General features: G+C 41.6%; 1 protein-coding gene across 1 annotated transcript in view; it reads left to right on the forward strand.

Annotated features, from left to right (window-relative positions):
• LOC121001244 (leukocyte elastase inhibitor-like) overlaps positions 1-14,585 on the forward strand; it is a 69,893-nt gene that overhangs the window by 40,278 nt on the left and 15,030 nt on the right. Inside the window, exons 4-5 of the mRNA XM_040432219.1 lie at positions 4,542-4,659; positions 11,256-11,398. Coding sequence (XP_040288153.1) covers positions 4,542-4,659; positions 11,256-11,398 — 261 coding nt within the window. The remainder of the gene's footprint in view (positions 1-4,541; positions 4,660-11,255; positions 11,399-14,585) is intronic.

Consider the following 14,585-nt stretch of genomic DNA (forward strand, 5'->3'; position numbering starts at 1 on the left):
TTCCTTTTATGAGGGCATTTTTAGACATTTGGATCCCAGACTTCTTCTCACGCTTTGGGGCCCCTAAAATGCCAGGGCAGTATAAATACCCCACAAGTGACCCCATTTTGGAAAGAAGACACCCCAAGGTATTCAATGAGGGGCATGGCGAGTTCATAGAAATTTTTTTTTTTTTTTGGCACAAGTTAGCGGAAATTGATTTTATTTATTTTTTTCTCACAAAGTCTCCCTTTCCGCTAACTTGGGACAAAAATTTCAATCTTTCATGGACTCAATATGCCCCTCACGGAATACCTGGGGGTGTCTTCTTTCCGAAATGGGGTCACATGTGGGGTATTTATACTGCCCTGGCATTCTAGGGGCCCTAAAGCGTGAGAAGAAGTCTGGAATATAAATGTCTAAAAAATTTTACGCATTTGGATTCCGTGAGGGGTATGGTGAGTTCATGTGAGATTTAATTTTTTGACACAAGTTAGTGGAATATGAGACTTTGTAAGAAAAAAATAATAATTTCCGCTAACTTGGGCCAAAAAAATGTCTGAATGGAGCCTTACAGGGGGGTGATCAATGACAGGGGGGTGATCAATGACAGGGGGGTGATCAATGACAGGGGGGTGATCAGGGAGTCTATATGGGGTGATCACCCCCCTGTCATTGATCACCCCCCTATAAGGCTCCATTCAGATGTCTGTATGTGTTTTGCGGATCCGATCCATGTATCCATGGATCCGTAAAAATCATACGGACATCTGAATGCAGCATGACAGGGGGGGTGATCAATGACAGGGGGGGTGATCAATGACAGGGGGGGTGATCAATGACAGGGGGGGTGATCAGGGAGTCTATATGGGGTGATCACCCCCCCGGAAGGCTCCAGGGAGACGCCTGTATGTGTTTTGCGGATCCGATCCATCTATCAGTGGATCCGTAAAAATCATGCGGACATCTGAATGGAGCTTTACAGGGGGGTGATCAATGACAGGGGGGTAATCAATGACAGGGGGGTGATCAGGGAGTCTATATGGGGTGATCAGGGGTGATCAAGGGTGATCAAGGGGTTAATAAGTGACAGGGGGGGGGGAGTGTAGTGTAGTGGTGCTTGGTGCAACATATTACTGAGCTACCTGTGTCCTCTGGTGGTCGATCCAAACAAAGGGGACCACCAGAGGACCAGGTAGCAGGTATATTAGACGCTGTTATCAAAACAGCGTTTAATATACCTGTTAGGGGTTAAAAAAAATCACATCTCCAGCCTGCCAGCGAACGATTGCCGCTGGCAGGCTGGAGATCCACTCTCTTACCTTCCGTTCCTGTGAGCGCGCGCGCCTGTGCGCGCGTTCACAGGAAATCTCGCGTCTCGCGAGATGACGCATATATGCATGACTCTGCGCAGCGCTGCCACCTCCGGAACGCGATCCTGCGTTAGGCGGTCCGGAGGTGGTTAAGCACCTGCACATTAGAAAAACCCTTGTGGGCATCTGCATTACAGCTTGTAATGTGGTATCAAGCAGCACAACACATACCTGCTGGAAGAAGAGGACTGACTGTGGTCAACAGCTTTACAGCTCCTCTTGTTCTTCCATCAGACCTACCATGTCCTGCTTTACTGTGCATGCGCACTAGTAGACACAACAGTGTTTTTTATGGCTAAGCATCAAACAGCATTTCACCAAGGGGGCATGAATTAAGTTGCATGGGGGCTAAAGGATTAGGACAGGAGGGCTTGGGCACTTTGAGACGAATTTACATAACAAATAAAGATCATTTCATGCTGCAAGCAGCTCATACAAATGCTAATAAAGGTAGAACACTGCCAGAAGCTTAAAGGGAACCTGTCAACATGAAAATGCAGAGCAATCTGCAGGTAATATGTTATAGAGCAGGAGGAGCTGAGCAGATATGTAGTTTTATGATAAAAGATTCAGTAAAACTTGTAATTTATTCTTTTAAATTCCTGCTCATTCTGGGCTTTGAAGTCAAGGAGGCGGTCCTATCTGTGATTGACAGCTGTCTATGTATGTACAGTCAGAGGAAAGGCTGTCCGTCCCTGATTGGTATTGGTATACTGTATACATTTATTTATGTATTATAAATGATGTTCATGCATTGTCATTACATTGATCTAACATTGGAGTATATTAAATCAGGCAGTAGTCATAGTTAGAATCAGGACCGCCTCCTTGACTTCAAAGCCCAGAATGAGCAGGAATTTTAATTCCTTATAGTTATACTGAATCTTTTCCCATAAAACTATATACCAATCTGCTCAGCTCCTCCCGCTCTATAAAATGGTGGCTGCAGCTCAAATACCATGTTCTACATGAAAGGTTCCCTTTAATAAGTGAAAATGACATGACAGACTTCCTGTAAAATAATATTCTACATATTAATGGGGACCACAAATATACAGTATATTTGTACAGTAATATTATATATTTAAAAACCCAGCTCTAACAAAGCCCCTGAAACTAAAAGCCACATCTCCAAACTATATTCTCATACTTAGTCAGGTCCATAAATATTGGGACATCGACACAATTCTAACATTTTTGGCTCTATACACCACCACAATGGATTTGAAATGAAACAAACAAGATGTGCTTTAACTGCAGACTGTCAGCTTTAATTTGAGGGTATTTACATCCAAACCAGGTGAACGGTGTAGGAATTACAACAGTTTGCATATGTGCCTCCTACTTGTTAAAGAACCAAAAGTAATGGGACAGAATAATAATTGTAAATCAAACTTTCACTTTTTAATACTTGGTTGCAAATCCTTTGCAGTCAATTACAGCCTGAAGTCTGGAATGCATAGACATCACCAGACACTGGGTTTCATCGCTGGTGATGCTCTGCCAGGCCTCTACTGCAACTGTCTTCAGTTCCTGCTTGTTCTTGGGGCATTTTCCCTTTAGTTTTGTCTTCAGCAAGTGAAATGCATGCTCAATTGGATTCAGGTCAGGTGATTGACTTGGCCATTGCATAACATTCCACTTCTTTCCCTTAAAAAACTCTTTGGTTGCTTTTGCAGTATGCTTTGGGCCATTGTCCATCTGCACTGTGAAGCGCCGTCCAATGAGTTCTGAAGCATTTGGCTGAATATGAGCAGATAATATTTCCCGAAACACTTCAGAATTCATCCTGCTGCTTTTGTCAGCAGTCACATTATCAATAAATACAAGAGAACCAGTTCCATTGGCAGCCATACATGCCCACGCCATGACACTACCACCAGCATGCTTCACTGATGAGGTGGTATGCTTAGGATCATGAGCAGTTCCTTTCCTTCTCCATACTCTTATCTTCCCATCACTCTGGTACAAGTTGATCTTGGTCTCATCTGTCCATAGGATGTTGTTCCAGAACTGAGAAGGCTTTTTTAGATGTCGTTTGGCAAACTCTAATCTGGCCTTCCTGTTTATGAGGCTCACCAATGGTTTATATCTTGTGGTGAACCCTCTGTATTCACTATGGTGAAGTCTTCTCTTGATTGTTGACTTTGACACACATACACCTACCTCCTGGAGAGTGTTCTTGTTCTGGCCAACTGTTGTGAAGGGTGTTTTCTTCACCAGGGAAATAATTATTCGGTCATCCACCACAGTTGTTTTCCGTGGTCTTCTGGGTCTTTTGGTGTTGCTGAGCTCACTGGTGCATTCCTTCTTTTTAAGAATGTTCCAAACAGTTGTTTTGGCCACGCCTAATGTTTTTGCTATCTCTCTGATGGGTTTGTGGTGTTTTTTCAGCCTAATGATGGCTTGCTTCACTGATAGTGACAGCTCTTTGGATCTCATCTTGAGAGTTGACAGCAACAGATTCCAAATGCAAATAGCACACTTGAAATGAACTCTGGACCTTTTATCTGCTTATTGTAATTGGGATAATGAGGGAATAACACACACCTGGCCATGGAACAGCCGAGAAGCCAATTGTCCCATTACTTTTGGTCCCTTAACAAGTGGGAGGCACATATGCAAACTGTTGTAATTCCTACACCGTTCACCTGATTTGGAAGTAGATACCTTCAAATTAAAGCTGACATTCTGCAGTTAAAGCACATCTTGTTCGTTTCATTTCAAATCCATTGTGGTGGTGTATAGAGCCAAAAATGTTAGAATTCGGTCGATGTCCCAATATTTATGGACCTGACTGTATATAGTGCTGCCACAGCATTCATAGGCAAGTGGTAGCTATAGGGGAAGCAGCTGCTTTGGGGCCCAAACTCACAAGGGGCCCCTACAGGAGTAGGACTAAAAGATTTTATTGTTAGGGCCCCCTCAACAGTATTTTTCCATGACATTAAATACAGTGACACGGTAGGAAAAGGACAGAGCGGCTGCCGGGCCTCATCTGAGAGAGCGATCTTGACTAGCAACAGGAGTGGGGTTGTGCGTTCAAAAATTTGCTGTGGGGCTCAGTCAGTTCTAGTTACGCCATTGTTCATAGGAATAGCATTACACAGCGCTCACAGAAATAGTGCCATAAGGATAATGACCCAGAAATAGTGGCAAAAATAACGTTAAATGTTATGTTTTTGGCAGGAATTCTTATCATCTATCCAGAGTTTATACCAAGCTAAATTGGGCACAGTTGACTTTATATCTGCCTATGAAGCTGCTAGAGATGAAATCAATAAATGGGTTTCAGAACAGACAAAAGGTCAGTATGTTACATATTTTATTTCGTATCTAATGTCAGGTTAATATTTTCAGGTTGGGAAGCATTTGTACATCAAACCTTGAAAATGAAATACCTATTGACCACTTTACCCAGCATGCCTTTCTAGTACTGGGCAGGGTCCTCATTACCCTCAAAACATGGCATGAATGCAACACTGTGCTAGAACATTGTTAAAACAAACCTGTCATATTGAAATGGGACCTGTTACCAGTGACCTCCCTAGCAAACTGTTTGCATAGACATATAGTTGTCGTTCACCTGATTAAAAAGCTAATTTTCTTTTGTTGATCTGAGGCTCCATTCTCAAGTTATAATACTTTTTCCTAATATGCAAATTAGGCGTTTGGTGCAATGAGGATGTCACCATTGCTCTCACTGCACTCCTATCTGTGGCCAGCCCCTCCCTGGCTGCTTTGATTGACAGGGCCAGGCAGTGGCAAAGCAGTGTGGGAGGAGTGGATATTTTAGTAGGGCATGGCATAGTTACTTAACCTCTTCAGGACACAGGGCGTACCGGTACGCCCTGATGTCCTGGTACTTAAGGAAACAGGGCGTACGGGTACGTCCTGTGTATTTCCGAATACCGGCGGGCGGTGATCGGAACAAGGTGCCTGCTGAAATTATTGAGCAGGCACCTTGGCTAAATGCGAGGGGGGGTCCCGTGACCCCCTGTGTCTGCGATCGCCGCAAACCGCAGGTCAATTCAGACCTGCGGTTTAACCTATTGCGGCGGGCGGCGGTGCCATCGGGTCCCCATGCGGCTGTAGGGGGGACCTGATGGCAGGAAAGGCAGCGCAATGCCTTCCTGAGGCATCTGCGCTGCCTTCCGGTGACGAGCCTGTGAGATCCAGCCCCCTGGATCTCACAGGCCGGAAGCTGTATGAGTAATACTCACTGTATTACTCATACAGCCAATGCATTCCAATACAGAAGTATTGGAATGCATTGTAAAGGATTAGACCCTCAAAAGTTGAAGTCCCAAAGTGGGAAAAAAAATTAAGTGAAAAAAGAAAATAAAAAATAAAGTTTTCCCCCCAAAAAATTAAAAGTTTCAAGTAAAAATAAACAAAAACGTCATTTTCCCCAAATAAAGTTAAAAAAAAAGGTAAAAAATAGGGGGGGGGGGGAAAGTATACATATTAGGTATTGCCGCGTCCGTATCGACTGGCTCTATAAAAATATTACATGACATAACCCCTCAGGTGAACACCGTAAAAAATAAAAACTGTGCTAAATTTTTTGTCACCTTACATCACAAAAAGTGTACTAGCAAGCGATCAACAAGTCATATGTATCCCAAAATAGTGCCAATCAAACCGTCAGCTCATCCCGCAAAAAATGAGACCCTACTTACGATAATCTCCCAAAAACTGAAAAAACTATGGCTCTCAGAATATGGAGACACTAAAACATGATTTTTTTTTTTGTTTCAAAAATGATATTATTGTGTAAAACTTACATAAATAAAAAATAAGTATACATATTAGGTATCGACGCATCCGTGACAACCTGCTCTATAAAAATACCACATGATCTAACCTGTCAGATGAATGTTGCAAATAACAAAAAAAGAAAACGGTGCCAAAACAGCTATTTCTTGTTACCTTGCATCCACAAAAAGTGTAATATAGAGCAACCAAAAATCATATGTACCCTAAACTAGTACCAACAAAACTTCCACCCTATCCCGTAGTTTCTAAAATGGGGTCACTTTTTTGGAGTTTCTACTCTAGGGGTGCATCAGAGGGGCTTCAAATGGGACATGGTGTCAAAAAACCAGTCCAGCAAAATCTGCCTTCCAAAAACCGTATGGCATTCCTTTCCTTCTGCGCCCTGCCGTGTGCCCGTACAGCAGTTTACGACCACCTATGGGGTGTTTCTGTAAACTAAAGAATCAGAGCCATAAATATTGAGTTTTGTTTGGCTGTTAACCCTTGCTTTGTAACTGGAAAAAAATTATTAAAATGGAAAATCTGCCAAAAAAGTGAAATTTTGAAATTGTATCTCTATTTTCCATTAATTCTTGTGGAACACCTAAAGGGTTAACGACGTTTGTAAAATCAGTTTAGAATACCTTGAGGGGTGTAGTTTCTTAGATGGGGTCATTTTTGGGTGGTTTCTATTATGTAAGCCTCACAAAGTTACTTCAGACCTGAACTGGTCCTTTAAAAAGTTGTTTTTTGAAAATTTCTGAGAAATTTCAAGATTTGCTTCTAAACTTCTAAGCCTTGTAACGTCCCCCAAAAATAAAATGTCATTCCCAAAATGATCCTAACATGAAGTAGACATATGGGGAATGTAAAGTAATAACTATTTTTGTAGGTATTACTATGTATTATAGAAGTAGAGAAATTGAAACTTGGAAATTTGCAAATTTCTGAAAAATTTGGGCAAATTTTTTATTTTTTTATAAATAAAAATTCATTTTTTTTTACTCCATTTTACCAGTGTCATGAAGTACAATATGTGACGAAAAAACTATCTTAGAATGGCCTGGATAAGTCAAAGCGTTTTAAAGTTAACACCACTTAAAGTGACACTGGTCAGATTTGCAAAAAATGGCCTGATCCTTAAGGTGAAATAAGGCTGTGTCCTGAAGGGGTTAATATTGTCATGTTTAGTGTGTTGCAGTAAAACATTCCCCATATCAGTAAAGCTAGGGCAATTGTCACAAGGCAGGATGAACAATACCTGTAAAAAGAGTTTCCGGGATTTTATATTGAGGACCTATCCTAAATGAATGGGATCAGTACTGCAGCCACCAGACACAGTGTACATAGTGCTAATGAATTGGAGTCTATGAGAGAAGCAATCTAATAATTGCTTGTAATAGTTCTCTAGGGGAACTATGAAAAAAAAAGTGTAAAGAAAAAAAAAGTTTTTAAAAGTATAACAAAATATAAAAATTTAAATCATCCCCCCTTTTCTCAAAAATTTAAATAAAAATACATAAACCATCCAAAAAATAAACATCATGGATATCGCCACATGCGAAAACACCCATACTATAAAATATAAAAATATATCCTTATCCCATAGCTGGCTAACAGCAGAAAATAAAAAAATGTCAAAATGGCCGATTCGCTGGCTTTTGACCACTTCCGCTCCCACAAAAAATGGAATAAAAAGAGATTAAAAAGTCATACACACCCCGAAATGGTATCAATGAAAAGTACAGATTACCCTGCAAAAAATGAGCTCAGCACAGCACCGTACACATAAAAATAAAATAGTTAGGCTACTTTCAAATCTGTGGCACGGAGATCCAGCTGCCTGAAAATAGCCTTATGGGGATAAGAATATGGTGATGCAAGAATTATTTTTTTTTTTCAGCATTAAAACTATAACTATAAATATGTGGTATTGTTGTATTCGTACTGACCCAGAGAATGAAAGTAATAGGTCAGTTTTACTGCATAAAAATACACTGTAAAAACAAAACTTAAAAAGTTGTGGCAGAATTGTTATTTTTATAATTCCACCCCATACGGATTTTTTTTCTTGATTCCCACTACATTGTGTGCAACGGTAAATAGTGCCAATAGAAAGTACAACTTATCCCGCAAAAAAACGTCCCAGCTATGTGAATGGAAAAATAAAAAAGTTATGGCTTTGGGAAGGCTGGTAGAAAAAAAGACAATGAGAAATGGAAAATGTCCTGTCATTAAAGGGTTAAGCCTTCATATTTCAGGCTTTTTAGAACATAGACATATAGGCCTGGTCTTCTTTGATAGCTGTTGATCTCAACTTTAAAACAAAATCAGCATTATCTCCTCTACATTGGGAGATATAGCTTTTAAAAATCAGGTCAGGAATGACAGTAGCTGACAGTGAAAGCAGGTGATTCTGGCCTTGTTTCAAAGCTTAGAGATACATGTCGTAGTTTTATTCTGGCCGTCTCTCGGCATGTTTGCCGTGCTGCCGCCGGATCTCCGGCCCGCCCCCATTATAGACAATGGGGCCAGAGCGGACCTCCTGCGGCACTTGTGCACTAGCAGCAGCACGGATCCGGCAGGCAGTTCACCTGCCAGAACAGCCTGCCAGAGAAGGCTGCCGCTAGTGTGAAAGTAGCCTTATTTATGCCACACAGAAAACACTGTAAAAATAAATCCCACAATTGTTAACATTGCTGTTTGTTTTATCTTCCCGATAAAAATAAAATAATAAAAGTTAATTAATACACTGTATGTACCCCAAAATGGTTAGAAAACTACAATTAGTCCCTCACAATTCAAGGTCTCATATAGCTAAATTGAAGAAAAAATAAAGTTATGACCGCTGGAACACAGAGGGGGGAAATGTTACTGGTCCTTAAAGGGGTTGTCTCACTTCCGCAAATGGCATTTATCATGTAGAGAAAGTTAATACAAGGCACTTACTAATATATTGTGATTGTCCATATTGCTTCCTTTTCTGGCTTGATCCATTTTCCATTGCATTTTGCGCTGTTCTTTTCCAGGGGTTACTGCCACCCTGTAATCCAGCAGGGGTAGCCTGTGCTTGCACACCATAGGAAGTGAGACAACCCCTTTAAAGCGAAACTGTCACCAGTTTTCTGCTGCCCTCACAGCTGCTAACAGCTCCAGCGCATGCCAATGAGTCCCCATATTCATGAGCTCACAGCCGTCCACCTGCCTCTGATAGATAGTTTATTTCCAAATAAATCAGCAGCAGGTGGGCGGGGAGAACCGTGAGCTCATGAATATTTGGGACTCATCATTATGCACTGGAGCTGTTTTTTTACAATAGTCAAAAAAAGAAAGTGATCCAGCATTTTCCTAAGGGCATCTGTCACTTGTTTATGTTGCCCTTAGGACACCATAAAACTGGTGACAGATTCCTTTTAAGTAATGTCATGGGGATGTTAGTTATGTCACTTGCAGGTTAACTTTAGTTACCAGAGTTGTGTGCCAACTAGATTTGCATTTAGACAAGGGACATTTTCGGGAGGGTTTATCCAATTTTAATGACTGTGGGGGGGCTAAAGGGAACCTGTCATGTTGAATGTAGCAGGAGGAGCTGAGCAGATGGATATATACTGTAGTTTTATAAAAAAAAAAGACTTGTAACACTTGTATTTTATTTATTATTTTATTACACTTGTATTTTATTTATTTATATCTCTGCACATTCTGGGCTTTGACATCAAGGAGGTCCTATCTGTGACTGACAGCCCTCCCTCTATGACTGTGTATACAGAGATAGCTGTCAGTCACTGATACTGTAGGACCGCCTCCTGGACTTCAAAGCCCAGAATGAGCAGGAGTTTAAATGATTGAAATACAAGTTTTACAGAATATTTCCCTATAAAACTATATATCAATCTGCTCAGCTCCTCCTGCTCTTTATCATTCTGCCCACAGATTAATTCACATTTTCATGGTGACAAGTTTCTTTTAAATGAGAGGTTTGGTACTCAACAGTTCCAGTACAAATTTACTATGCTGAAACACGCCTAAATTAGGTTAGTTGCACTGCTATCTGCCACTTCGTCCCTCTGATGCCAGGCCTAAAATTGTGGGCATGGTGTGGGCGGGGAAGGACAGGTAGGCCTGTCTCATTCACCATTTTCTATGCCTGTTTTAGGCGTAGAAAAAGGTCTAAATGTAAGACCGCTCAGAAGCGGTCTTACATTTAGAACTGGTGCTGGATGCGCTGAAGTTATGGAGATGCCTGCGCCTCTTCATAACTTGGGCTGATCCACTGCCAGTTTAGGGCTTTTATCAAAACCGGCGTCTAATATAAATTAATAAATGTGCCCCTAAGTCTATACATGAGCATCCACAGTATCAAATATGACACAAATCATAGCAAAGAAACATGCAATAGCATTATAAAAAACAATGGTTCTACATTCTCGATGGTGCAGTCAATTTGGGAACATATTTTTAGCAGGATGGTTTGATATTGTGGATATTGATCATAAAACCCTCTCATATAATTAATTAATAACACATTTAGTAAGAGTAGCAAGCTAAGATCTTAAAAATGCTGATAAATTGAAACACAAATTTGAATAAGATAAACTGAAATAAGAAATAATTATTTAAATAATAATTTTTCATTTTGCTAGAAATGTGCTTTATTTATAAGAGTAGACAAACCCTTTTCTGGGAATATTAACTATCAAGGGAAGGTCCCTAGCCTGCATCAACTCAACATAGGTCACTACTGCCTGCGGTGACACATGTGCCCATGACCATACCCTGGTCTGAAGAAAACAAGCTGTGGACTGGAAGATGGGGGAACGAGAGCCAGAGTGCAGGACTGCAGCGGTGGGGAGCAGGTAAGTATGAATCTTTCAGGTGGCATGCTGATAGTTAATATACCCAGAAAACACCTTTTGAGGCCTCTTTCACACGGTCAGTATTTGGTCAGTAATTTTGCATCAGTATTTGTAAGCCAAACCAAGAGTGGGTCCACCACACAGAAGAAGCACAAATATTTATATTGCACCTTTTCTCTGTAGGTTCCACTCCTGTTTGGCTTACAAATACTGACCGTGTGAAACAGGCCTAGGTCTTGATATTATAGGATAGCTTTCTGTTAACTACCCAATTTACTGTGTTTTATAGGAAAAATTCCAGAAGTACTATCTCAGGGATCCGTCAATAGAACAACCAATTTAGTGGTAGTGAATGCCATATATTTTAAAGGTGTCTGGGCTGAGAAATTTAACCCTAAGCATACCATGGAAGTACCATTTAGATTAAATAAGGTAACATTTTAAATGAATTCTATGAATTTTTTTTTGCATATAAATTGTTAAAATGTCAACAACAAAATTAAGTAAAAAAATGTATTCTATTGATAAGTTAAAAGGGTTGTCTCACTTCAGCAGTCACTTCATTGTCCATATTGCTTCGTTTGCTGGCTGGATCCGTTTTTCCATCGCATTATACACTGCTCGTTTCCACCAGAGAGGCCAGCGCTTTTTCCTATAGTGTGCAAGCATGACCACCGCTGATAGACTGCAGGGTGGTCGTAACCATGGAAACTAGCAATGTGTAATGTGATGGAAAAATGAATCCAGCCAGCAAACGAAGCAATATGAATAATCACAATACATTAGTAAGTGGCTTGTATTAACTTTATTTACCTGATAAATGCCATTTGCTAAAGTGAGACAACCCCTTTAACTAGTGAGAAGTGAGACAACCCCTTTAACTATTTTGTTCCAAAAAATGCACAACTTTTCTTTGGGTATATATTTTTATTTTAGTTTTTACACATCCTCAAGATGCTGCACAATCCTGCAAGTACAACTATGTAGTCATTTTCTGTATGTGTAGAACTAAAAAAAAAAAAAATTTGATCAGTAGAACTGTCTTGATCATCCACCTAGGAGGGTATTACTGGTGAAGTAACAGAACTGTGCAGTAAAGAATTTATGCAACTAGTATATTAGGTAAATATCTGGATCATTTGTCCTGGTTTGTTCAAAGCTATCCCAATAATAGCCCTGTGAAAATCAGATGAATGGAAGTGATTTTAATAGAAATTTCTGCAACAAAATCTGCAGCATGTGAAGGCACCCTTAGGCCACTTTCACGTGGTCAATGTTTGGTGAGTATTTTGTGCCCTTATTTGTAGACCTAAACCAGGGCTGGGTCAAAACACAGAAAAGACACACAGCTTTACATTATACTTTCGCTCTACAAGATTCCTCCTGGTTTTGGCCTACAAATACTGACCATGTGAGAGTGGCCTTAGGGCTTTAGAGCATCTTTTCATATACAGATACTGTATCTGAAAACTTTCTGAAATCTGATCTGATGTGAATACTAATTTGTCTGTAAATCACAATGACTGTAGCATGTAAGTAGAGTCTGTTAGGGACCTATTACACCTAGAGATTCTGCAGGCGATTCTCAGGAGGAAAGCATTCCTTCCCGGCAATTGCCTGCTCGGTAGCAGAGGAGACCGCTGCTATTACATGCAGCGATCTCCTCCTCAGTATGGGGACAAGTTATCACTAATGTCATCACTTGTCTCCATACAGAATCAATGTTTGCCAGCAGGGGAGTGCTGATTCACACGGCACGATCTGCAGCCGGCAAATGATTATTTTTAAACATTATGTAGGACTCCATTTATTCGATGAACCAGTGTTTGCTCGTTCAGTGGGTAATTGGCGGGAGTATTACTGTCACTACCAGAGCTTTGGGACGTTCTCACAGCTCTGTTTCTCCACCCCTGTGATGATGTCACTACTAGAGCTTGGAGGAGTTCTCACTGCTCTGTTTCTCCGCCCCTGTGATGAGGTTTTTACTTTCTGTTTCCTTCCTCCCAGCTGTTCCTCCTGCATTTGATTTCCCTGCCTTTAAATCACCCCTCCTCCTTTTGTAGGGTGTGGATTATATTTCTCATTTGAGTTGTAGCTCTTGCTTGAGTATCTTCACTTGTAAGCTATCATTTCACTGGACCTGTGTTCTGCTGCAGCAAGTACTCCGGATATTGCCAGCTGTCTTTGGATCCGTCTTCTTTGCTGCTGCAGCTCCTTCAGCTAAGTGTGCAGACATTGGAGTGTATCTGTTTATTTTCTGACTGGATCTGAGGCGACCACGGTTCCCTCCATATACTGAGCAGGGCACCGGTGGCCGTGCCCCTTCCACTATTGTAGGGGTTACAGTGGTCATCAGTCTTAGGTACGCGGGCATGCCTCGTTCCACCATTTGGATCCGGGCATGTGCTTTAGCAGCATAGGGAGAGCTTTGAGGGTCTGACAGGGGTCACCCTTTTCCTCCCTAGTTTGGGCCCGGTCAGTAGCTCTATTTACTGTGTATGCTCTTGTTGCTCACATACAGCCGTGACATTATAATCCACCAAAACCGTCCTTTTTGACATGGATCCGCTTTCTGGCCTGGTTGACCGCATGCAGGGTCTTTCTTTGGAGGTAGAGGATCTCCGTCAATCTATGACTCGGCTTCAAGCATTGGGCTCTGCTCCGGCCCATGGAGTCTGTTGCGAGCCAAAGGTCTCACTTCCGGAAACGTTCTCCGGGGGCAGTGAGAATTTAGTTCGCTTCAGAGAGGCATGCAAACTCCATTTTTGCTTGTGTCCCCACTCCTCTGGTAATGAGGAGCAGAGGGTGAGGATTGTCATCTCCCTGCTCAGGGGTAATGCTCAGACTTGGGCTTTTTCGCTGCCATCAGGGGATCCCTCCCTTCGATCCGTGGAAAGATTTTTTGTGGCCCTGGGGCAGATATGATGACCCGGATCGTGTTGCTCTGGCCGAATCTAACTTAAGTTTTTTATGCCAGAACAAACTGTCTGCGGAGCTTTATTGTTCTGAATTTCGGAGATGGGCAGCTGATTCAGGTTGGAATGATGCTGCACTCCGGAGTCAGTTCTGTCGTGGTCTCTCAGAGAGATTGAAAGATGCGTTTGCTTTCCATGAGAGACCAACGTCCTTAGAGTCTGCCATGTCTTTGGCGGTACGCCTTGACAGGCGTCTAAGAGAAAGAAACGAGACCTCTCTGTCCAGCCATTGTCAGTCTAGGGGCAGTGGTGCGAACTCATTCAGTGTGCAAGGGCCTCATCCTGTCTCGCTCCCCTCTGAGGAGGAGCCCATGCAGCTAGGTCGACTTGCCCCTGATAAAAGAGGATTTAGTCCTCAGAGTATGGTGTGTTTTTGTTGTGGGGGCATAGGTCATTTGGCAAATGTTTGTCCGTCTAGGAGATTCTTGAACTGTACTAAGAGCGATAATAAGAGAAAAACCTCAAAAGGTAAATCATCAAATTCTGCTTCATCTGCTACTTTGGGCAAAGTTGATGTAGGAATTGATGCTTTTCCTCTGACCTGCAGTTCCCGTTTTCTCCTGTCTGCCAGGGTGGCGCTAGAGAGCAAAGTAATTTCTTGTGAGATTTTTGTCGATAGTGGAGCGGCCGTCAATCTTATTGAC

The sequence above is a fragment of the Bufo bufo genome, chromosome 5 (assembly GCF_905171765.1).
Source record: "Bufo bufo chromosome 5, aBufBuf1.1, whole genome shotgun sequence".
Lineage (NCBI taxonomy): Eukaryota > Metazoa > Chordata > Amphibia > Anura > Bufonidae > Bufo > Bufo bufo.